Consider the following 26,586-nt stretch of genomic DNA (forward strand, 5'->3'; position numbering starts at 1 on the left):
GTCTTCACTGCCGGTTTCCCTTACCACGAATGGTGGCGGAGGCACCCGAGAACCTGAAAATCAGCTGGCGTGCCAACATCGCGGGAACCCTGGACAGGTAAGTGTCCTAATATCAAAAGTTAGCAGCTGCAATATTTGTAGCAAAACAAGAAGAGGGGAGCGTCTGAGTGTATAAGTAAAACACTTTAATAGTAAAAACAATATGAACTCTCATTGGAGAAGGTAAAGTAGAGCACATCTGTGGGCTGAATAATGTCCAGGAGCAGGATGGGTGACCAGGTCATGGTAATTCCACTTCTCGCTGGTAGTATGGAAGATATGGCAACCACATCCGATTTCCTGAAAGGATGGGGGCGGTGAACTGTCAGAGCCGTATTTCTCAATGCTGCTTCTCCTGAAGTTCTCGCTTGTAACCACTTGAGGTAGAAGAAGGCCATGCGGTGTGTAATCCAAAACGAGGCTTGGAGTGCATGGGGCAGCGGGGCACAGGGCAATGACGTCACAAGGATGCAATGCGTTTCTAAGTGTTGTGGCAGCCGCGCTCCTTTTTCAAGCATAGGGGATGGGATGAGTGGACAGTCTGATATAGTGGCGCAGGGGGAGGGGTCAAAATTAAATGCATTTGGAGATGATGTAGGAAAACATTATTACTCACTAAAAAGTGTATGTGCATCGATTTAAACCATAAACATCGGAATTAGGGTTACACCGATACTAGTATCGATGCCGATACCGAGTATTTGCACAAGTATCGGTAAAGGGAAAATAAAAATTAAAAAGGGGGAGGGGAAAGAAGGGGAAGGGGTTTGGAAAGGCTGGTAAAGGGGGGGGGGGGGTGAAGGAGCACGCGGAAGGGTTAAATTACCAAGCCTTAAAAAATGGTATGTAATACTATATCTATCATCTAAAGGCCATGTTACCAGCTACTCAAGAAATCCTTCTCCATTATGAGTTGATATTGTTTTTACTATTAAAGTGTTTTACTTATACACTCAGAGGCGCCCCTCTCCTTGTTTTTCTCTCAGCTTCATTGGAATTTGGCTTCTGGTCTCTATTGGCGCAGACTTGCTACACGGGTCCACTACTCACCTTATAACTATTTTGGACTATTATGGACTGTATAGGGTTACTTCTGATGTACTAGTGTGTTGCGCTTTTTACTTGTCCGCTGTATTTGTAGCTGCTGACTACGGTACTCCGCTTTAAGGTATATCTAGATCCAAAAACAAAGATGTTATCATTTGCAGCTTGCCAGCCCTTGGATGTGATGGCCACATTTGTTATCTTAAGGCCCCTTTTACACAGGCGCCTCCGATGACAGGTCCATCTAAACTCACTGTGCAAAGCGGACATGCTCATAGCTCAATCAGGTGAAAAGGACCGCCTGGCCATTTCTGTCCGATGCCATCCGATCCGAACTGCCAGACGGATGGAAAATAGGACCACACTCCGTCTGGATTTGCGAGCAGGACTGGATTGGATAGCAGCGGATGTCAGCTATCAGAGACTTCAAGGTCCGATCAGGACTGCCTGAAAAACTGATAGGACAGTCAGTGAGAAAGGGGCCTAAGGCTTTTGTTTCCTTAACCACTGGACCCCCAGAAGATTTACCCCCCTTCATGACCAGACCATTTTTAGCGATACACCACTGCACTACTTTAACTGACAATTGTACAGTCATGCAATGCTGTACCCCAAAAGAAAAAAAATGTTTTCCCACAAATAAAGCTTTCTTTTGGTGGTATTTGATCACCTCTGCATTTTTTTGCGCTTTAAACAAAAAAAACCCAAAATTAAAAAAACAAAACAAAAAAAAAACAATATTTTTTACTTTCTGCTATAAAACATATCCAATAAAAAAATGTAAAAAATAACATTTCTTTCTAAATTTAGGTCAATATGTATTCTGCAAAATATTTGTGGTAACAAAAATCCCAATAATGCCCTGTACACACGGTTGGACTTTCTGATGGAAAATGTGCAACCAGATCGTGTTGGCGGAAACAATGCGATCGTGTGTGGGCTCCATCTGACTTTTTCCGTCAGAATTTCTGACACACAAAGTTTGAGAGCTGGATCTAAAATTTTCCAACAACAAAATCCAATCATGTGCAAACAATTCCGATGGACAAAGTGCCACACATGCTCAGAATAAACTACGAGATGAAAGCTATTGGCTACTGGCCCGTTTAGGCCGCGTACACACGGGCGGACTGTTCGTCCAACTTTGTCCGCTGAACAGTGTTTGGGCGGACAGTCCGCTCGTGTGTGGGCTTTCAGCGGACAGTTTCAGCGGACAGTTTGACGAACAAGGTTTTACGGAATTTCCGAAAAACTGTCCGCTGAAACCTTGTTTCAGCGAACAGTCCGCTCGTGTGTAGGCTTGTTCGTCAAACTAAGTTCCGCACATGCTCAGAAAGGATTTACACGCCGAAAGTTATAATGCAGTGTATAGGACGTCGTATTTTTCGTCCCGTCGTACGTGCCGTTCACGTCATCGCGCACGGTTTCAGCAAACTGTTCGTCCGTCGTGTGTGGCCATGTCCGTCCATGCTAATTTTGAGCGGACTGCTTGCCGAAACTGTTTGACGGACAAAGTTGGGCGAACAGTCCGCGCGTGTGTACGCGGCCTTACAGTCCCATTGTACGTGTTCTACATCATCGCATTCAGAACGATCGGATTTTACAAAAACGTTGTGCGACCGTGTGTATGCAAGACAAGTTTGGGCCAAAATCCGTCGGAAAAAATCTGACGGATTTTGTCCTCGGAAAGTCCGACCTTGGGGACAGGGCATATGTGTATATTGATTGGCTTGCACAAAAGGTATAGCATCAACAAGCTATGGGATATACAATAGACTTTTATAGTAATGGTGGCGATTAGCCACTTATAGCGGGACTGAGATATTGCGGTGGATATTCTGACACTAATGCAGCATACACACGATCAGAATTTCAGCCAGCAAAAGACCGATGAGAGCTTTTCATTGGAAAATGCGACTGTTTGCATGCTCCATCGGAATTTAGTTGGTCAAATTCCTGCCAGCAAAAATTTGATAGCATGTTCTCAAATTTCCTGATAGAAAAAATTTCTATCGGAAATTACAATCATGTGTATGCAATTCCGACATGCAAAAACTCACGTATGTTCAGATTCAACTACGAGATGGAAACTATTGGCTACTAGGTATTGAACTTCCTTTTTTCTAGTCCTGTCCTACGTGTTGAACGTCACCGCGTTCTTAGCGGTCGGAATTTGGTGTGACCGTGTGTAGGCAAGACAGTTTGAGCGGAATTCCGTCGGAATTCATATGGGAAAACCATCAGAGCTTTTTCCGAGGAGTAATTCAGATAGTGTGTATGTGGAATAAAAATGTGTAACAATTCTACAGAGAAACTTCCAGGTTTTATTGCTAAAGCTTAAAATGATTGTAAAGTCTTGTTAAAAAAAGAACATATTGTACTTACCTCCTATGTGCAGTTGGTTTTGCACAGGGCAGCCTGGATCCTCCTCTCCTCTTCTCGGGTCCCTGTTCGCTGCTCCTGGCCCCTCCCTCCTATTGAGTGCCCCCACAGTAAGCAGCTTGCTATGGGGGCCCCCACAGTAAGGAGCTTGCTATGGGCTGCAGCTCTGTGTGTCCATTCAGACACAGAGCTGCCATTCAGCCTCGCCCCCTCTCTCCCCTGATTGGCTAACTGACTGATTGACAACCGTGGGAGCCAGTTTTGCTGCTGCTGTGTCTCAGACAATCAAGAGGGAGAGTCAGGGACGGTCGAGGAACTTGTGGACATCGCTGGACAGATGGGGCTTAGGTAAGTATTAGGGGGCTGAGGGGGCTGCTGCGCATAGAAGGCTTCTTATCTTATTGCATAGAATGCATTAAGATAAAAAACATTCTGACTTTACAACTTAATAAAACAAGCTGAGGTTAGAAGCTGATTAGTTTCTCTGCAGAATTGTGACTAATTTTGCCCTCTCTAGCTTTAGTAAATAAACCCCATACTGACACTTTTTGGGAACCATTGACACTAACATAGTGATCAGTGCTAAAAATATGCACTGTCACTGTCCTAATGATGGATGGATGACTGCATGGGAAGTGGTTAAACAGCTAGGGTGATCAAAGGGTTAAATGTGTGTCTAGCCAGTGTTTATGTGTAAACTGCGTAGTGCTTTTACTAAGGGAAGCAATGGGAAAGAAAAGCTATAGTTTTCCCACTGATAGTACACAACTCTTGTTTGCAGAGTTCTGTCCTGTGTGTGTTCCAGAGGATTGGCGGGTGCCGGCGGTCATCTATTGGCCTGCACCCTCTGATTGGCATCTGCTGTGTATAATCACACACGCCCCCTACACGGAAGTGCTGGATTACGTACGTAGTACATGATCCAGCCCAGAAGAGTCACCTTGCCGACGTACATCTATGTTATAAGGTCAGCAAGCGATTAAAGCCTGTAAAATGAAAAATGTTTCCTTGTGGCAGGGCTGCTCTGGCACTGCTAGGGTTAAATGCTTGTTTAGGTCTAGAGTACGGGAAAAAGCCTTTTTATTTACCTGATCCTCCGCAAACTCCAGCAGCCAGTGTTATCTTTTACTGCCCTATGCTCTGGCATCGGATTGTCCCTATGGACCCTGCATTATAGTTAACAGCATCAGGAGACCTATGACTGGCAGCATAGACAAGCAGAGGCTGCGGGGACCAATCTAGCAGAGTAAAGTGAGCCTGTGGGAGTGGGTAAGATTGCTTTTTCCAGTGTGCACTATACCTAAAAGAGCAATTAACTTTGCAGTGTATGGGGAAGATTTGTATTTTCCCTGTGGTTCAGCTTTATTTTCACCCGGTGATCCTGCCAGTAACACACTTCCTGCTCAGTCTCAGCGTGGCACTGCAAGGGAGTGAAGACAGTCTGTCTGGAGACCGGACAGAAGAAAGAGGGGGCTGCCTTGTTTGCAGTTTATGATCTGTGAGTAGAGGGGGGAGGCAAGGGGGTGACAACTCTGATGTGTAGAGGGACATCTGATGTAACAGGGGACTGAGATGTGTAGACGGACTCTGATGGGGTCACCTGATTTAAGAGGGACTTTGATGGGGGCATCTGATATAAGGGGTGACTTGGATATGGGCACCTGATGTAAGGGGGGACTCTGATGGGGACAACTGATGTACGGAGGGGACACTGATTGGGGCACCTAATGTAGGGGGGAGTCTGATGGGGGCATCTAATGTGATGGGGGGGGAGTCTGATGGGGCACCTAATGCAAGGGAGGCATCTGATGGGGGCACCTAATGTAAGGGGGGAATCTGATGGGGGCACCTAATGTAAGGGGGACTCTCTTTACTTGAAATATGGATGTGATTAGCCTATGTTTATGGTATATTAAAGAGCAATTCAGACCTCCTTGAATTTGTATTTATTACTGCTGCCCTTGTTGGAGATTTTTGCATTGCAGGAATGTGAGCGGAATTCCTGAGATGCACAAAAACACACACAGCCCTTTTGCAGGTGTACAGTGGTGTCATTTATGCCGCGTACACACGGTCGAACTGTTTGACGTACTTAGTCCGTCATACAATCCGACGGACAATCCGGCGTACTTTCCACTGAACGGACTTGACCACACACGGATACCCAAACAGTCCGACGAAAGCTTGCGCGATGACGTACAGCACGTACGACGGGACTAGAAATAGGAAGTCCAAGACACAGCAAAGCCCTGTAAATCCTTTCTGGGCATGTGCCATTCTTAGTCCGTCGGACTAGCATACTGACGACCGTATTGTCCGCTGAAACCAAAGTACGACGGACAGATTTTTGGAAAAACCTAAATTCTTAGTACTCCGGACTGCACGCTGAAAAAGTCCGCTGAAGCCCACACACGAGCGGATTGTCCGCTGAAATGTGTTTCAACGGACTAAGTATGTCAAACAGTTCGACCGTGTGTACGCGGCATAAGTCTTAATGGCACAATCACACACCACACACCTTGCTTATGCCCTGATTCACCTTCAGCAAAATGTATGGTAAAAAAAAATCACCATGCGTTTTGGTGCAGCACAATTTTTCAAAAGGTTATACAGGTTTTCCATTTATTTGTACTACAATTTGTTTTTCATTTGTTTTGTATACTAAAAAATAAATTGCAGTGCCACTAAAGTGTTTGGGTTAGGCTTGAAGAAAAGGTGGCAACCCTAGTGTGTAGACGTCCTCCAACCATCCATTTACCCAAAAGATGCCCATCTTCTTTAGGAAAAAAAAAACATTACCTCAGGATAAAGTCCAGCAGGAGCCCCGGACCCGCTGACCAAGGAGACCACTCCATTGCAGTCCACGGTACTGTGCATTTTACCATTCATAGGAAGTAAAGGCAGAATCCTAGATGATCGACTCGTCAAGCTGGCGTTGCTGTTACGCCGGTCTCCTTGTCTACCCGGCAGAGATACAGAATCCTTTTCATTATCTTCAAAAGTGCTATGTTCATCATCAGCAAAATCATTCTCTGACCCCACATCCCTAGCGGGATCTCTGAAACTGAAAATGCTGACTCTGCTATTACGTCTAGGGGTTAACAGGGGGCCACGGACACTCAACTGTGACTGCAAAACCAAAAACAACGGAATTTGATTTAGAAGTGACAGGAAAGAAATGCATGACTAATATAATCTCAAATACAGTGCTAAACAGTACTTTACAACAAATCAACACCTAAACAGGGGACCATTTATAAGCAGTGAATGTGTCCTTCACCAAACATTCACTGATGGTGAATCAATCACTGTCATTTAAAACAAGATTCACCTGCAGAGAATGTTTGGCGAGTGTCAAATTCACAGCTTTATAAATCTACCCCTTTAAGTTTCTATAGGGACAAAACTTGATCTTCTTCTTTTGAATATCATAATGAAGGGTTAGAACTCCTGTCAGGTTTTATTTATAATTGTCTGCATCCCTGCTGAGGAGATTCATCCTCTATATTAGGGATATGCAATTAGTGGACCTCCAGCTGTTGCAAAACTACAAGTCCCATCATGCCTCTGCCTCTGGATGTCATGCTTGTGGCTGTCAGGGTCTTGCTATGCCTCATGGGACTTGTAGTTCTGCAACAGCTGGAGGTCCGCTAATTGCATATCCCTGCTCTATATTGTTTCTGGTGATCACTGTTAAAATCCAAAATCCTTTAGTTGTCACTAGAAGAGTAATGAGGGGTACATTTTCCAAAGGTGATCTGTTCTGGTGGCAACTGTCTCATATGGGATTCAGGCCGGGTTTACACTATCTTTGCATACTGCTCACAGCAGGGGTCCGGTGCGTCCCCATTCGCCATTTCAGGTGCGATTTCAGCCCGAATGTTTGGCAGAATTTGGACCTGAAATGGACCAAAAGACACACAGGGCTCCTGTGCATGTTCACACCAGAGCTGCAGCGGAGATATGTGCTCCATAGAGACCCGGTCAAAATTTCCTGCTAATGCGTGTCCATTCAGAAGCGGAGCCGTGGTTCAGCCCCGCCACCCTCTCTCTTCTGATTTGCTATCTGACTTTGATTGACAGCAGCGGGAGCCAATGGCACTACTGCTGTGTCTCAGCCAATAAGGAGGGAGAGTCCCAGACAGCCGAGGCAGTTGTGCACATTGCTGTATTTGCACCTGACAAAGACAGGAGAGAGTGCCATCTAAGTGCAGCATTATTAAGACATTTTATTCCATAAAATACAATTGGTAACTACTGAGATGTATGAGATGTCAGAGCATGTGGGATTAATGATGTGGTTCATCCGCTTGTGGGGAAGATGATCTTATCACTGGTGAAAAGCCAGCTGATGGGTCCAGGGACGCCAGTGGTTTCCAGCGCTTCCAAACACTCAGGACGGCTCACAGACAGTGGTGTACATCAGTTCCAGTTGGAGACAGAGCGGGGAGTATAGTGTGTGTGTGTATATATATATAGCCTGATGAAGGAGCGTGCATGCTCAGAACGCGCGAGCGGATGAACCATATTATTAATCCCACATGCGCTGACATCTCATACATCTTGTGAGTTCCCAATTGTCTTTTATGGAATAAAATGTCTTAATAATGCTGCACTTAGATGGCGCTGCTCTCCTTCTGCCTTTGCCTTCCACAGAGTTACTTCTAGCCTTTCACAAGCTAGCAGCCATCCACAGTCAGTTTATCTGAAAACACTTCAACTGTCCTTGTGCCACAAATGTACCTCTCCACATGAATTCGATGTGAAAGAGAGTTCTAATTACCCATTCTCTCTCTATTTGGCTGATCGAGCACACATAATCGAATGTACTTTGTCTTGCATTCACACCTGAGCGTTTTCACCTCGTAAAAAATGCTAATCTCAAAAGTTCCAAAATGCCCAACAAGCAAAATCCCATTCATTTAAATGACACCTGTTCACATATGAGCGTTTTGTCACCTGATGCAAATCACCTGAAGCTCAAAAAAGTACATGAGCTTCTTTTTTGGCAGATTATAATAGTTTTTGGCCCCATAGACTTCAATAGAAACGCCTGACTTGAGCAGAAAAACGCTTGTAAAATCGTAAAACCGTTTAAATAGCATTTCTCCACCCTAAATTTCCTCTCCCTCTCCTCCCCATAGTGCTTAAATTGGCTAAACAAAAATGCCTGAACCTGTGAAAATGCTTATAACACACTTCAAAAACACTTTGAAAAGGCTTGTAAAAAAGCTGAAAAAAAAAGCTTAAAGAAAACACGCGAAAAATGCCTGAAAACGATACGCTCAGGTGTGAATACAGCTAAAGGCCTGCATTTTTAGTGCTTTTTGCATTTTGCAGATTTGCACTACAGAACGTGTAGGAAACCATGTTGAATGGACTGTAGTGCAAATCTGCAAAAAGCACTAAAAATACTTACAGTAGTTGTGAATCAGGTCTAACTCATGTTCAAAGTGAAGGGAAATCTTCCCAAGCTGTTATTTTTTACTTTCTGTGTCCCATTGAAGAGATTTCTTTTAATTCCCTGTCTTGTAGTGAAAGGAATGGAAAGGAAACCTCTACAAAGTGAGATTGTCGTTCACTTCCAGACCGGTGAAGGTGGTTACCAAGACAAGGATGGTGATTCTCTCCAGTTAGAACATAGACAGCAGTAAAAACCTGAAAGGATTTCTAACTCCGAGGTCAATGTCCTTTTTCACATTAATGTATAACTGAAGGCAAAACTTGGTTTTGAACAGAGTGGAGAGGGATTAGAACTTCTGTCAGTTATTAATTGCTGTCTGTACCCCCGTTAAAGAGGAAGTAAAGGCAATTTTTTTTTTTTTTTAAACGCACCCTGTAAGGCAAAGGCATAATGAGCTTGTATACATAGCATACTAGCTCATTATGAATAACTTACCTGAGAACGAAGCCCCCGAAGTGGTCCTCCGTCTTCCTCTTCGCCACTGCCATGTATCCCGGAGCGACTTCCGGGTGTCGCGGCTCCGGCGCTGTGATTCGCCGGAGCCACGATGACGTCACTCCCGCGCATGCGCACGGGAGCCGACACTCGCGGCATGTTGCCGCGATCTGCGGCCTGCCCAGTGCGCCTGCATGCCGCTGTCTACGGCGCATGCGCCGTAGACAGCGGTGGCTGTCTTCAGGTAAATATCTCATAAACTGTATAGGTTTAGGAGATATTTCTTGGACCTACAGGTAAGCCTTAATCTAGGCTTACCTGTAGGTCAAAGTTGGTTGTAAGGGTTTACAACCACTTTAAGTAGATTCACCCTCTCTATTTGTCCTGTTTACCATTATCATTGAAAGTGAAAGTAAAAGAAAATCCCAAATCTTGGGTTGTCCCCAGAAACGTAATAGGGGGATATCTTCCAATGGGGACACTAGTTCTGGTGAACTGGGGGTCCCTAAAGAATTCCCTTAATTTGCAGGGACTCCTCTCCTGTTTTGCCTTGGGACAGGAAATGAAGGGAAATCTCCCCCATGGGGCACAGCTAAAAATAACAGGTTGGGGAGAGTTCCCTTCACTTTGAACATGAGTTAAATCCTCTATGAGACAGTTGCCACCAGAACTTCTAGTGACAACTAAAGCATTTATAAGCCCTCACAGGGGTTATAACTCTCCCTTACTCTATCCAAAATGAAATAAACTGTTTTGCCTTTAGTTCTACTTTAGGTATCCATTTCCATGCATTATACTGTACAACTGGTGTGCCAGTGCCATAGACCTTAGATCTGCTCCAATTCCTGCATCATGAGAAAAGTTTTTTTTCCCGTGGCCACCGGGTCGGCGTGTGTGACTGAATATGTGAACGCCGCGTAATACATTGAAAAGACAGCCACCTCACCTTATAGGGTTCCCACCTCATCCCTTTAAACCCGAACACATATTAATTACACAGGTTCTGTGGCTGATTAAAGTGATAATTAAACTCACTTGGTGCCTTATCAGCATTAAATTAGCCCCAGAACCTTTGTAATTCATATGTGTTTGGGTTTAAAGGGATGAGGTGGCAACCCTATCGCCTTCCCTACTCTATTGTCCCATCAGCCTATACTACAGTCACACGCGCTGACCCGGTGGCCATGGGACACACGTTGAAGCACACATTCCAGTTGGGTTGCATGTGTTGTGAGTAGTATTCTACTGCATTTGTTTGCTAGATTGTTTTAATAAACCTGTTGCGCAATGAATTGTTTCTGGACATTTTCATTGCATGCACCATGACCCAAAATCGTATCCACTTCTTGTGAAGAACCGAGAAGGAGACAAAAGGAGTGGAGTACATTCCAAATGAATTGATCTAAACTGCATTTTGTCTGCTTTGTCAGCCGCATCATTTTGGTAAGAGTTCACTGCATCTGGGGTGTGGAGCGTATAGTTGCCACCTCATCCCTTTAAACCCGAACACATATTAATTACACAGGTTCTGTGGCTGATTAAGGTGGTAATTAAACTCACTTGGTGCCTTATCTGCATTTAATTAGCCTCAGAACAGGCCAGGTTTGCACGATAACTGAAATACACCACAGGTGATATCATTTGCTGTTTGGTGATTGCAGTATTCCAGTCTGCATCTCTCCAAGGTCATACTTAAAATCTGGCCTGTTAGTGGGTCCTGAGGATAGGAGTTGAGAACCACTCACTTATTGGCTATTGGGATCTCTACTAGCAACATCTAGCTTATTTATACATTCATATTTGTATATATCTGAGTACCCACCATATAATTGTATAAGGCTAGATTCTTATAGCCCATAACTTATGGTTTCCCACACCCCTATATTAGGACACACCCACTTTATATTGAGCGCCCTTTTTTGCTGATATTTTTTGAGCAGCAAAGGGTGTATCACACCTTAACAGGGCAGCTAATATTTTCAAGTGTTGGTATTTACAAGTATTGATGTCCTTTTAGATAGGAGGTAAAGAGCAGCGCCATCCACCGTTTGAACTATTGCTGCAAAATAATATCTTACCTCTCTCGGGGATGATGCCTTCCTATAATACTCCAACTGATGGGCTTCCCTAGTAAAGTGATAGCCTTTCCTCTTTGCACTGTCTTCAGATGCAGATATACAATATTTCTCCTCATCCCTTTTCTCCTCTTCCTTCGCACACTGTTCAACATTTTCTCTTTGGGTCTTCCAGTTCTTCCGGTCTTTGGCACTCTTAGAACTTAGCTTTGATATTATAGAAGAGGTCTCTGAAGGGTCATCCATTTCACCTTCTTCACTTAGGACCTGGGACTCTCCCATTGTCTCAGCTCCTGCCGCTACAGCCTGCAGTGGTGTACAAAGTGTATTGATATGTGATAGTAGTATTAATGGTAGCATGGAAATAATTGTACAACACGTCCGTTTTTTTAGAAATTCATCTCAATTTTAGAACTTGCCTATCAGACCAGAGTAGTCGGAGCACTTTCTGGACTTTGTTATGCCCAAGTGATATAATTGTTTGTGAGTATATACAGGTGCATCTCATAAAATTTGAATATCACCAAAATGTATTTTATTTCAGTAATTCAATTCAGAATGTGAAACTCATATGTTTTATATAGATGGGTTATACACAGAGTGATGTATTTTAATCAATTATTTCTTTTAATTTTGATTATGGCTTACAGCTAGTGAAAACCCAAAATTCAGTATCTCCGAAAATTTTAATATTACATAAAACCAATAAAAAAAAGAATTTTTAATACAGAAATGTTGGCTTACTAAACATGATGTCCATGCACAGTAAAGTATGCACTCAATACTTGGTCAGGGCTCTTTTTGCATGAATTACTGCATTAATGTGGCGTGGCATGTTGGTGATCAGCCTGTGGCACTGCTAAGGTGTTATTGAAGCCCAGGTTGCTTTGATAGTGGCCTCCGGCTTGTCTGCATTGTTAGGTCTGGTGTCTCTTATCTTCCTTTTGAGAATACCATACAGATTCTCAATGGGGTTTAGGTCAGGCAAGTTTGCTGGCCAATCCAGCACAGTGGTACCATGATTATTAAACCAGGCATTGGCACCTGCCCACACTGCCAAAAGTACCAAGTCCTGCTGAAAAATGAAATCAGCATCTCCATAAAGCTGGTCAGCAGAGAGAAGCATGATGTGCTCTAGAATTTCCTGGTAGAGGGCTGCACTGACTTTGGACTTGATAAAACACAGTGGACCAACACCAGAAAATGACATGGCTCCCCAAAACATCATGGACTGTGGAAAATTTTGCATTTCATTTGGAAATCGAGGTCCCGGTGTCTGGAGGAAGAGTGGAGAGGCACAGTATCCAAGTTGCGTGAGGTCCAGTGTGCAGTTTCCACAGTCAGTGATGATTTGGGGTCTCAAGCGCAGGAGATTTGGTTTTCAATTTAGTGTCTAATTACTCTCTGTGTCCTCCACCCCTTCCTTCAACTCCCTATATAGCCTTTTATGTAGATGCTCAGCTGAGGGAGGAATGTAGGGAGAAATTACAGAGTGTCAACTGATTGATAGCTCTGAGTCTGCTTGGGCTGCTGATGTCAAATCCAAAATATAGAAACAGCAAGTGCCAAACCAAAAGGTAAAAGAGTCCAAGATGCCTTCATGCATTCATAATTTGATAAAACCAAAACAGCCAACATGTTTCGGGAGCAACAAAACTCCCTCTTTTTCAGGTCTTCGAATGTAAGTACACTAATGAATTCAGAAGACATTATAATCCAATGGATCTATATATGGTTTGGTATACATTCTCCTTGTAATTATGTGTTCAGTGGCAGAGGAGTAGATCCATTTGGTTATAGTTTCTTCATACAATTTATAATCCCATTTTAAGACCTGATGGAGGGGGAGTTTTGTTGCCCTGAAACACGTTGCATGCTTTGCTTGATTAAATTATTAATAATTAAAGGCATCTTGGACTCTTTCACTTTTTGGTTTGGCGCTCATTACTTCTATAGTTTGAGTACAGGTACTAATAACCTATTTGTTTGAGAACTGCCTTACCAGAGTCAGTAAGCTTTTTAGCTTTTCTTTTATTTAAATTGTTTGAACACAAAATGAAATCCCAGTGCCTCTTAAATTTATATCTCTGAAGTCACATCCAAGATGGCGGCACCCAGCAGCAGTCTCAGGGCTTTTGAATGTCTACACAAGGGAGTTTTTTTACTGGTAAATAACATACATAAATAATGTTAAATGGCCATATAATCCTATGGAAAGTTTTTTTTTTTTTTACGGTTTTAGAACATAACTACAAAATATGTTTACAGTTACAAATTATGCTATTCATTTATGCTTTTATCCTATAAATATGTAGCCTGCTAGTGTAGGTAAATGTAGTTTGGCTCCCCTGCAGGCATGGGACCATGGGTAATTTTGTTTAGGGAGGCTGTGCAGTGCTTCAAAGGCTGTGGCTCTGTTACCTCCCCCTGGCTTCTGGAACTCTCTGGACAGTTCTGGAACTTATAGGGCGAAGGAACAGAGGCTGCAGCCTGAATATTTATGGAGTTTCCAACAATCCCTGGGGAGGCAAGGTCCAAAAGGTCTCCTCCTCCTAGGCATCCAATAGGATCGTCGTTCCTTTCGGCCAATCAGGAAGTGGGTCCTGAGGAGGATCAGTGTAACAATAGTGGATATTCTATTGTGACACAACTGGGTGGGCTCACCCTTTTTTGAAGCCTATTAGAGCCTCTGTCTCTAATCACCTGCTTCAAAAAAAGACACCCCCCCCCATTGGAATCCATGCATCCGGCACACTGCATGTAGATTAGGAGACTGGACACACAGATGGGGGGGTGGCGCCCATGCGCCCCTAATGAACGGGCCGCCACTGCTTGTATGGTATATCTACCTGGAGCTCAGCAATTACCAAAACATGAAAAATAATTTTCTATGGAAAGTGTTCTATCTGCAAAAACCTTGTGTGCAGAACCTAGTTCAGTTTTAAATACTTTTGGCACGGTATTTTTACAGGTGTATTTTATTAATTCTTGATATAAAACAGATAAGTTCTGTATGCAGTGGTATTTTCTGTTCTGCTCTATAATTAATTATTCATTTGTAATGTACTTTGTGTTTCATAGTCATATTATGCGCTACCTGTAATGATTTTGTTGCCTGAGGATACAGTTACATGGCGTTATTTCATGCTAATAGATTTATTCTTACAGTACGATTTTTTTCAGCTGTGTGTATTTATCTTGTGATTTAATAAATCTTACCCTTTTAATATTTTGTGTTGATAAATTATACATGACATTGTTCTGAAAGACTGCCTATAAATTGCTAGAGGATCATCCTAACTAAAAATGGTTTTCTATTTAAAGCTTCAGTGCATCCGGAAGTATTCACAGCGCTTCACTTTTTCCACATTTTGTTACAGCCTTATTCCAAAATGGATTAAATTCATTATTTTCTTCAAAATTCTACAAATAATAACCCAAAATGACAACCTGAAAGAAGTTTGTTGGAAATCTTTGCAAATTTATAAAAAAATAAATAAAATAAAAAATCACACATAAGTATTCATAGCCTTTGTTGTGCGTTTCCATCCTTGAGATGTTTCTCCAACTTGATTGGAGTCCACCTGAGGTAAATTCAGTGGATTGGACATGATTTGGAAAGGCACACACTTGTCTATTTAAGGTCAGTGCATGTCAGAGCACAAACCAAGCCATGAAGTCCAAGGAATTGACTGTAGACCTCCGAGACAGGAGGCACAGATCTAGGGAAGGGTACAGAAACATTTCTCCCAATGAGCACAGTGGCCTCCATCATCCGTAAATTGAAGAAGTTTGGAACCACCAGGACTTTTCCTGGAGCGGGCCGCCTTGCCAAACTGAGCAATCAGGAGAGAAGGACTTTAGTCAGGGAGGTGACCAAAAACCCGATGGTCACTCTGACAGAGCTCTCAGCGTTTCTGTGTGGAGAGAGAAGAACCTTCCAGAAGAACAACCATCTCTGTAGACTCCACCAATCAGGCCTCTATGGTAGAGTGGCCAGACGGAAGCCCCTCCTCAGTAAAAGGCACATGACAGCCTGCCTGAAGTTTGCCAAAAGGCACCTGAAGTACTCTCAGACTATAAGAAACAAAATGATCTGGTCTGATGAAACAAAGTTTGAAATCTTTGGCCTGAATGGCAAGCGTTATGTCTGGAGGAAACCAGGCACCGCTCATCATCTGGTTAATACCATCCCTACAGTGAAGCATGGTGGTGGCAGCATCATGCTTTGGGGATGTTTTTCAGCGGTAGGAACTAAGAGACTAGTCAGGATCGAGGGAAAGATAAAAAAAGGTTTTGCCTATAGTTTTGCTTTAATAAATAAGATAAATGAAAATTCTTGTGAATTCTTCCAACTGCCCCTGCACCCCCCTAGGCCAGCCACATGTATTTAGATACAGACAGTCAGGCAAGGGAAATTAAGTAAGTTAAACGTTGTTCTTTGGTGCTGCACCAAAAGAGTAAGAAAAACAATCCTGACTGAAACAGACAAAAATCGAAGGTATATGAAAATTAGACAATGAGATATACAGACAAGAAGAGACAAGAAGAGAAAGACTAATGTCACCTGAGCTTCTTCTTGTTGCTTTTTCAGCTGTTCCATCATCTTCTGAAACTCTGCAGCTTTCTGCTCTGCTTCTTCCAATGTTGCCTGATTCTGTTCTTCATAAGCCATAGCTACCACAGCCAGGATTAGATTGACCAGATAAAAGGAGCCCAAGAAGATCACCAGCACAAAGAAGATCATGTAGGTCTTACCATCAGCTCGAAGGGTCTGAGGGAAAAACAAGATGAGGAAGTAGGAGAGGGAGAGGATGAGGATGAGGATGAGGAGGAGAGGAAGAGGAGACTGCTCTTGTTAATTGAAAAAGCTCTGAGCATTGACCATGTGTAGTCTGTTTGATCTATATGTAGATTATAATAACAAGCACTTCAGAAACTACATTATATGCAAACTTATTTTCTGTGTCTGACAGTACGCCTATGACATCTGCCCAGTATGCCAACATAATCAAATGCAGATTCCGTCTAGCTCTAAGAATATATCATATCATATATCATATATCCTGGATGGTCACAGAAAGTATAATTTAAAGCGGAGGTCCACCCTAAAGTGGACCTTCCGCTCATTGGAACCCTCCCCCCCTCCAGCGCCACAATTGGCACCTTTCAGGGGGGAGGGGGGTGCAGGTACCTGTACAGTACAGGTATCTGCACCCACTTCCGGGATAGCTCTCTGCGGAAAGGGGCGTAGATTACGCCCCTTTCCGAAAGTCCCCCGCTGCCTGCTGTGAAACACAAAGATCCCAGAAGCAGCGGGTCCATCCTTATTGCGCAGCACGACTCGCGCATGCGCAGTAGGGAACCGGGAAATGTAGGCCGAAAGGCTCCACTTCCTGATTCCTATACCCAAGATGGCGGCGGCAGCACCCGAGAGACGATCGAGAGATCGGCTTCGGGTGCCGACATCGCGGGCGTGCTGGACAGGTAAGTGTCACTATTTTAAAAGTCAGCAGCTGTAGTATTTGTAGCTACTGGCTTTTAAAAAAAAAAAAAAAACGTGGACTCCCGCTTTAATGTTCTTTTTAACCTAAAAATTAATGGGTCACTGAAATGCATTGGCTCCTTATGTGCCTTTAATGAGTAAACATTCAGAACTAATCATGACTCCTGCTTCTTGAAACCTGCTGATTTCCCTTATCAATAGGTTGGAGTGCTCTCTACCCTCCCACAATTCTTAGCTGTATCCAGAAAAAAAACGGTCTTAGCGCTTTCCTTTTAAAATGGATGTAAACAATTGCCATTTATGAAGTCACTTTGAAAAACAACCTCCCAAAATTTCTGGCTGTGGCCATCTTGAGTAAGGGCAGATGATTTATGTAGTATTTACTTCCTGGAATCCATCTGCTCTTAACTCAGGCATGCAGACAGGAAAAACAACAGAAAAAAAAAAAACAACCCTTCCCTCCTGAAGGCTCCTAGGATGTATGACATAGTTTGCCTATGTCTGGAAACCAGGATGTAACTGAAAAAAAAAATTAAAACAATTAAATATGGTATGCTTTTTATTTCTATTTACTAATGCTAGCAGCATAAGCATTAAAAATCTTCTGATTGCGAGAGTGAAGTCCTGCTTTAATATTGGGGGTAAATGCAAGTGTTATTTACTTGCTGGTTATAGTCAAAGGGATACAACATTTACTTACTTTCATATACAGGTTCTCCCAGCAGTCCTGAGTCATCAGTCTAAACAGCGATAAAAATGCCCAACCAAAAGTGTCAAAGCTTGTGTATCCATAATCAGGATTTCTTCCCACCTTCACACATGTGTACCCTTCCGGGCACTGACTGAGTAAAAGGAAAGCATAGATGAATTACTACTGCAATAATTGTTCTGTGAAAAAATAATTTTTATTTTCCAAAGCCGTCCTCCCCTTTTGAAAAGACTAGTTGCCTGGCTGTTATGCTGACATTTCGGCTTTAATGGCTCCTGACATACCAAAAGGCAATGTGTTTGTCTCTCTGCTGTCTGCTGGGGTGTCCACATTGCATTGTGGAATTGTGAAGTTGAAGTTGGCAGAGTGCACAAGGTGCACAGAAAACTGCTAAGATTTAATCAAATACTGCACTCTACCAAAAAAAAAAAGTAATTTTATATAAATGCTACACAAGCCATTTTGTACTTCCATTATTAAAAAATTATCTTTCCATTTCACTCTGCAGTCAGCTATAATTTTCTTAAATAGCTAAATGTCAAATGTGGCTTCCTTGTAATATGGTAAATTGAAGGCATTCTGTCCACCCTTTCTGTGCAGAAAATGTATTTCTTGCCTGTCTAAGATTTATCACAACTAAAGAGATGCACACAATTCTCTATTTCCTATTACAGCACTGGGATTTCTCAGGTAATGGTAATTAGACAGACCCTCCCACTGCAGCAGCCAGTTTAAGAATAGTTATGATAAAGTAAAAATCAATATATTTAGAACACCATAAGGTAAGATTCTGAAATTACATTTGATTTTAAACCTACGTTTATTAAATAAACAAAAAAAAATGTAATTAGCATAAGGGACAGCACTTACATTTAGGGTTGCCAACAGTCCATACATTTAACCCATTTACAAACTGTCCATAAATGTCCATTACAGATGGAGGCCATTTATAAAAAAAAAAAAAAAAAAAAAAATGGCCTTCCACGACTTTGCAACTGCACATGTGGAGTTCTGAACCCATGTCAGGATCGGGCAAGCTTGGCTGGGCTCAGGCATGGAGCCGGCATGTGGAGACATCATTGCACTGTTTGGTGCCTTTTATAAATTAACACAGCAACAGCCTGAACTGGACAAAGAGGCGGAAGAGCCGCCACCCGGGGGCTGGCAGTCTCAGGGCAGGGGAGTGTCTGTTAGTGCCAAAGAAAAATGCCAGTTAATGCCAGAGGAAAGGGCATGGCAGGCAGTGGTGTCTGGCAAGAGTTTAACCATCTCTTGTATCATCTTCTGTATCATGTTCACAGCCTCTAACCATCTCCTGTATCATCTTCTGTATCATGTCCACAGCCTCTAGCCATCTCCTGTATCATCTTCTGTATCATGTCCACAGCCTCTAGCCATCTCCTGTATCCTGCCTGCAGCTGTTAATCATCTCCTGTATCCTGCCCGTAGCCTTCAACCATCTCCTGCATCCTCTCCTCAGCCTCTAACCATCTTCTGTATCATGTCCTTTTTATCAAGTTTTCTCTGTCAGTAAATTTCATGATTTTTGCCAGTAAAAAATTGGTGCTGTTTGGAAATTTTGTTTGTCCTGTCAGTAAGTTTCCCCTCGGGGGGGTTGGCAACACTGTTTACATTCAGTGTAAAGTTTCCCTTGTGCGGCTGCCTGCTGTTTTAAGATAGACATAGACGATGCGAATGTTAGTTGGTTCAGCAGGGCCTGCGTGAATTCCAACCATGTATGAGTAGGCTGAACGTACCCAAGTTGGTCAATCAATCAACTTGGGTACAACCAGCCTGCCGGTTTTTACATGCAATTATTTCTTACCACCAAAGACAGCTTCTCTCACCCCCTGCCGGGAGAACACAATAGCTCAGCGGGAGGGATTGCCCTGTCAACACTGTCTGGGGTAATTGAGTCTATGGCTGGCCTTTATTAAAATCTAAAGTCTTCTGATCCCAACCCCCCCCCCCCCCCCAAACACACACCCCTGATAGTTGTAATCTTCTGGTGCTGCATGGGTTAATGCAAGCTAAGGAACCTGTCATAGGCACTCGTCAAAATTGCTATGTTTTGCCCCTTTCTTCATTCATGTACTATAGCCTTCATCAATGAAGCGTGATTTACAAACACAGGAGGCAGACCTTTTATTCATCCGCTTAACGGACCGCTTCTTATTAATGGAAGTTAAAGTACAATTTCTATGAATGGAGGAGGTGGGTGGAAACGGATGTACAATAGTAGGAAACATATTATTTGTCTGTTCAGCACTGCACAACAAGATCTTCCAGAGACATTCTAACAACATAGTCCAAGGACTGTTAATAAAATTTCCTGCAAAGTAAAAGAAATTCCAGCAAGCAGACCTGATAATATACAGTATAAAGCGCTTAACAATAGCATATTAGCACTTAATATTTTCATTCAACCATTAGTAAAAACATATAGCATGAATTATTTTTCTCTATCCATTTGCTGCAACAAATAATCTGATCTCTATTTTTGCACCAGAGCACCATACAGACAAATGGACAGTTATTTAGGATTATGAATATTTAAATTTCCTGCTGCCTGCACCACCAGGACTCTGCTCCACTGCCTGCACCACCAGGACTCTGCTCCACTGCCTGCACCACCAGGACTCTGCTCCACTGCCTGCACCACCAGGACTCTGCTCAAGTCTGCAGAGAAACTGACACATCCCAGAGTTTCGATCTCCTGTGTCCTCCAAAGAGCTCAGAGCTTTCACCTGTTGACCTCCATGCACAAAACACAGCAGAAAAAGATCACCAGCAGCAGGCATTGAGCTCTGCATGGGGATCCAGTAGACACTGCCTGGAGCGTTGGTGTGTCTGTAGATCTCCCATGAAGACATCTAATGGAAGGAGCAATGTTCTATAGGTGTGAGCAGCAGGAAAGATGTGTGTTCTTTCAGGCCGCGTACACACGGGCTGACTGTTCGCCCAACTTTGTCCGCTGAACAGTGTTTCAGCGGACAGTCCGCTCGTGTGTGGGCTTCAGCGGACAGTTTCAGCGGACAGTCTGACGAACAAAGTTTTTCGGAATTCCCGTAAAACAGTCCGCTGAAACTTGGTTTGAGCGGACAGTCCGCTCGTGTGTAGGCTTGTTCGACAAACTAAGTGTCGCGGATGCTCAGAAAGGATTTACACGGCGAAGGTTGCATTGCAGTGTATTGGACGTCGTATTTTTCGTCCCGTCGTACGTGCCGTTCACGTCATCGCGCACGGTTTCAGCGGACTGTTCGTTCATCGTGTGTGGTCAAGTCCGCTCATGCAAATTTTGAGCGGACTGTTTGTCGGATTGTTTGACAAACTAAGTTGGGCGAACAGTCCACCCGTGTGTACGCGGCCTCAGAGTTTTTTGATGCAATGGCAAGTTTACTTTAAAGATAAAGGTCTGTGTGTGAAAAAATATTTTGATACATTTCCAATTTAACAAGCTCAATGATAATTCAATGATAAACTTGACTAATCATTCCTCTTACCCAGCATCTGTGCTGTTGCCACAAAGTACAGGATCCTTCTGACCTTCCATTTTATAAAACAAACCTGTTGGTGGATAAGAAAAAGTTAAAGCAAAATACACAATGAACCTAAAAACATCCATGAAACAAAAAACAGATACATGTCAAACCTTAATCGTAATTGACTGAGACAATATACCGGCACTTGCCTACAAAATTTCTATTTCATCTCATGCCCAAAAACACAATTACCGAATATTGTCTAGATTGTACCTCTGCACCACAATCCTACATAAAATAAATCCTTCTATCCCTAACACATGGTGGAGATGTTTACAGGTCCCCAGCACTATGACCCCAGTTTGGGGCACTTGTCTGCAGATCATCCCGGTTTTTGGGATAATATACTGCAACATTATGACAAGCTTCTGGGCGATCAATTCCCCAATGAACCCCAAATTACTATGCTGTATATGTTGCTGGGTTCCTATAAACTGATAGACTCCAAACCGCTGCCAATGGGCCAAATGTGGCCCTTTGCCTGCCTTTATCTAGCTCTTGGGACACTATTCCTCCCACTGACACCAACAAGGGGCCACTATTCATTCCACTGACACCAAGAGTGGGGAACTATTCTTCCCACGGACACCAACAATGGGGCATTTTCCCTCCCATGACATCAGTGATGGGGCAGTATTCCGCCTTCTACTAATTACAGGCACTATGTATTTTTTTTACTCCCAATGACGCAGGGACATTTTCTACTTCCACTGGCCACTATGAACCCTTCAAGTCTAAGGCTCCATTCACACTTGTGCGACTTGTCATACAACTTTGGACATCAAAGTTGCATGGCATTCCCCATGTTTTCCAATGATACCCATTTATATATGCACAACTTAAAGTTGCAGCAACTTCAAAGTAGTTCATGCACTACTTTGGTCTGACTTTCATGCAACTTCAGGGCCATAGACTTCAATGTTAACCCTCGGAAAGTCATACCTGAATTTTATGCAATGCAACTTGTGCGCAAAAGTCCATTATCACTGATCAAGGCCAAAGTCATATTCAAGTTGCACCCATCCCCTGTATCCTTGCCATCCGCATGTATTCTCTACCTTTTCTCTTTACAATACCAAATATGCCCTCCTAGTTACTAAGGGCGGCCTCTCCTATCAATAAATATAGATGCTTTTCTGTTTTTGCTAATATTGTTAGGGAGTAATTTTCATAATCTTGTTGATAAGAAAAAAAGGGGGGGGGGGGGGGTAGGTGTGCTATGGACCCTAAATGTGAAATAAAATTAAAATACTATATGTGAACAACCCAAAAACAGAATTAGAACGCTAAAATTAAGAAGGGTGCTGCCACTACCATATAAATTCACCCGGACGGTGAAAAAAGTGAATATGTGCCCGAAGTGGTAGTAACGGCGTTCACCTACTATTAGTTGCACATACTGCAGGCTCACCTGCTATTAATTTATACTTTGTTTTTGTGTCAAAAAATATATAAAAAGGTGTAACTGAAAAGTGCCTACGTGACAATGTCTCTCAAAAAATGTCTCACATAAAATGATATACAAACATGAAAATTAAAATGAAAAGAAACCAGTATTGTATGAGAAACATCAAGTGGGTATGATACTTGTATAAATCCCTAGCCATATGCATAGAAAAAATTTGTGAAAAAACCTACTATATCATTTATATACTATGGCACTTTAAGCAGCAAGCAGAACTTTTTGGATGTTTGTATATCATTTTATGTGAGACATTTTTTGAGAGACATTGTCACGTAGGCACTTTTCAGTTACACCTTTTTATATATGTTTTGACACAAAAACAAAGTATAAATTAATAGCAGGTGAGCCTGCAGTATGTGCAACTAATAGTAGATGAGCGCCGTTACTACCACTTCGGGCACATATTCATAATCTTGTTACTCCTCTCTTACAATTGTACGTGCTATGCTGTTGGGTAACTGAGGGTAAGACAATACCCTGAGTTATTAGATATGGGCTGTATTACTGTACTTCCAAACCTCGGTGTTTGTTCTGATGAATTGAATACTCAGATGCATTGTACACAATGTCTGCTTTTGTCCTGTATTGTTTGAAAATTCAATAAAAAAAGAAGATTAAACATAAATGACAGCCCCTTCTGTTTCGGGGCTTCTCCTCACCTCCCTAAATTTCTCTTTTTTCTGTTAGAAAGCTAGTTATAACCCAAATCCAAACCTTTTTTTTTTACATTAAGATATAGTAGAGAAGGGTTCGAACAGAACAGGAAATGAGTAGGAAATCTCTCCACTTCCTGTCTATGTGATGAGTTTCATAACAGGAAATCTGATGATTGAGGACCCATTATATATAGTGGAGAAGGGTTAGAACCTCTGTCAAAATTGTGTGCGTTTTGTACAGGGTGGTGTGTGATTAAGAAACAGCCAGACCAGAAGTCCAAAAATGGCCTAAGTCAGCATCTGAAGAAGAACCTTCTGACTACATATCGTCAAACTGCCCTTGGTGATGATCATTCAGCTTTTACAAAATCCAGGTTCTTTCCTGATTTTTTTTTTTTTTGAAGCTCTGAAAAATGTGGACCCTTTTAACCTCTGAAATGTTTTGGCTTTATCGACTTTATACATGTGTAGTGCTACCCCCGAAGGGGCCACTGTAAATTTGCCCAGGTTCTTTCCCAGTGGATTGCCTTACAGCCAGGCATACAATCACAGTCACTCTTCTCCTCAAAAACCTTGTTGTTTTTATTTTCTGGAAAACTGAAGCCAAAGTCCTTGGGGGGGGGCAACATTACATTACAACCCCAAGTAGTTTTAAATTACTTTTATTCCTTTAGAAATGTCATTTTGTGCAGGGACTGTTCTAAACACGGGAAAAAATGTGTCACTTTACAGGCATACTATAGTCACCCCCCAGGCCCAATATTTAAAGGAATAGTTCAATTTTATTATTTCATTTTAAGCATTATTTAATTATTTAATGCACTAGGAGCAGAGTCCCTTCACAAAGACTCATATAGACTGAGCTCTTCAGATCACCAGCCAATGTCCCCTTTAGACAAACACCTAGCTGACTCTTTAGCAAAAGGGTGGCAAGAGCCCAAAAGTCTCTCACAGCAGTCTGTATGCCCAAAATGTACAGGGACAGTTGGTTACCTCCCTACAATGTCCAAGCAACACCTTTTCTCCAGTGATACCAGACTAGATCTTCAGCAGCCCTTCAGTCAGCTTTCGGTAGTGTAGCAATATGGACTACAAGCATAAAGCACCTTACCTTCTATTGTTTCGGAGTTTTGCCTGTCCCTCTAGTGATCAATGTATCCAGTGACATCATATTTGTGTGCTAAATAAAAGGATTGTGGAATGGATAGTCCTCCTGTCAGATAAATGCTTTTCACAATTATGTGTCAGGACTACATATCCCAGAGATCTTTGCTGCCAGCTGAAGATTGCTGAGAGTAGCTATAAAAGCAGCAGAAGCCTGCACGGAGCTCTCTTCCTCCTGGGCCTGACGCAAGATGGATCTTTCTGTGCAACAGAGAGAGAGGTCGTGGCCTACCACGCAGAATATGACTTTCCAAACCGTGGCCTGAAGGGCCTAGCTCTGCCAGTCACTGTCAGACATCCCTTCCAACAACCCCCTGGTCGACTGCCAGCCGGTGTGTATGTGTCAAGCATCACGTTGGGAAATCGAGAAGGCAGGTCCGCTGCACGAGTGTCACTACACGAGTTCCTGTCCTGAAGACATCAGAGTGATCTGGTCATTGGTGAGAGGGCAAATCACTTGACCATTCTTTGTCACAAACCCATTGAGCCACTTTGCACAGATATCTTTACCAAAAGGATGCTTTTCTGCATTATTTGAACACTGTGCTTAGACATCTTTAGCTTTCCCTACTATACGGAATTTATTGTCCCATTACACCCAATCGGATTACAATTAATGGGCTACAACTAGCTGGTGAAGAACATCAGATCTGCAATGTGGACTTTATGGCCATTATTTGTAGCAAGGCCCCTATATTATTATTCCATAGACCTGCTCCCCCCTTAGATGAGCGTTATAGGCTGGTTACGTTCCATCCTTAATGAGTGGCAGTATAAGCAGTTAGCTGTACTATCAGTCTAGGGGCAACTTTATTCCTAAAGGAAGTGTACATATACTGTATGTAAAGTATGGTCATGGTAAAATATTGTTTGTGCATTTCAGAGGAATTCTTTTGCTGAGTTGGCGCTGTTGCCTAGAATTCAGTATATTTATTACCTCCTCTTTGTGATAACTTCCTCTTTCTTTGGTTCAAGTAAACTAATCATATAACCTAAATAACTTGAGTTGTCTGATTATTGCTTTAAAGTGACACAAAGATGTCTGAACCCAGAGTGTCAGGTGGGTTGGAAAGTTCACCTGGTCATGGCCATGCAGATGAGCAGGTAATACTAAGTAGTCCTCTAGGGGACCGTGCTACAGTAGCTTCAGCTTTCAGGCTCTTAGATCACCTACCTGAGGCCTCACAAGTAGCAAGCACATGGCAGCATTGCTCTGGAAGGTAGCAGCCCTCAGGGCTAGAATGATCCCTCTCAGAGTATTTAAGCAGACGCTCAGCAGCCTTCAGGGCCCTGCTCCAGGGGATTGGCCAGGGGTGCATAAATCTTCATACTACCATCTGCATAGCTCCACAGATATGTTCCAGAGAATTCTACAGGTCTCTGGAAGGCAGAGGGAGCAATCATAACATAACAAATGTAGCCACACTGGTTACAGTGAGGCAAACTAAATCTACCTAACAAAAACACAGCTCCACTAAACACAGTAAGCCAGCACTAAATCTAATTATTCAATCTTTTTATCTTTTGAACAATATTTTGCAATATATTTAGGACTTTGGCACTCTCATACCTATCTGTATCCACAACGCCATCTTGTGGTGATACATTTAAATTTAAACTAAATCTAACTAATCCTAGCACCCATCTAGGAGGGTGTCAGGAAAACGGCAATAGTTTACCACCCATCTGAAAGAAACCTTAGGGGGATATAACCTCAATTCATGTCCAAGTGACAGGTGTCAGACAAAACAGGAATTGAGGGGAAATCTCCTGAACAGGGGAACAGACAGCTTTTCTAAACTGACAGTACAATATCATCAAAAGGACACAAACAGCACATAATCCTAAAAATTAAAAAAAATTAAATAGACAATCTACATGGAGTTTGCCGGTTATCCCTGTGTTTTTGTGGGACCAGACCTGTGATAGGATAATTGGCTCCTGTCTAAATTGGCCCTAGTATCTATGTATGTGAAGGACCTTAAATTGTAAGCTCCTTAAAGTGTTACTAAACCCAGGATCCTGCATTCACTATATCTGGTCTCCCACAGTACACAGAACATGGAAATGCAATTATTTTTAGTAAATGTAAATTGCTAAATACC

At 42.7% G+C, this 26,586-nt stretch overlaps 1 protein-coding gene across 4 annotated transcripts in view; it reads right to left on the minus strand.

Moving 5' to 3' along the window:
• Nucleotides 1-26,586, minus strand: part of LOC143923735 (sodium channel protein type 2 subunit alpha-like) — a 351,076-nt gene that overhangs the window by 146,835 nt on the left and 177,655 nt on the right. For all 4 annotated transcript variants that reach the window (XR_013261775.1, XR_013261774.1, XM_077447556.1 and 1 more), the window contains exons 8-12: nucleotides 21,158-21,221; nucleotides 17,646-17,787; nucleotides 16,007-16,213; nucleotides 11,443-11,745; nucleotides 6,265-6,594 (exon numbers count right to left, since the gene is read on the minus strand). Coding sequence is in view for 2 of the 4 variants with exons in the window: in XM_077447556.1 (XP_077303682.1) it covers nucleotides 6,265-6,594; nucleotides 11,443-11,745; nucleotides 16,007-16,213; nucleotides 17,646-17,787; nucleotides 21,158-21,221 (1,046 nt within the window). In the remaining 2 variants the exon portion in view is untranslated. The remainder of the gene's footprint in view (nucleotides 1-6,264; nucleotides 6,595-11,442; nucleotides 11,746-16,006; nucleotides 16,214-17,645; nucleotides 17,788-21,157; nucleotides 21,222-26,586) is intronic.

This window comes from Lithobates pipiens, unplaced genomic scaffold (assembly GCF_037356315.1).
Source record: "Lithobates pipiens isolate NorthernLeopardFrog02 unplaced genomic scaffold, aLitPip1_a1.2 Scaffold_22, whole genome shotgun sequence".
Lineage (NCBI taxonomy): Eukaryota > Metazoa > Chordata > Amphibia > Anura > Ranidae > Lithobates > Lithobates pipiens.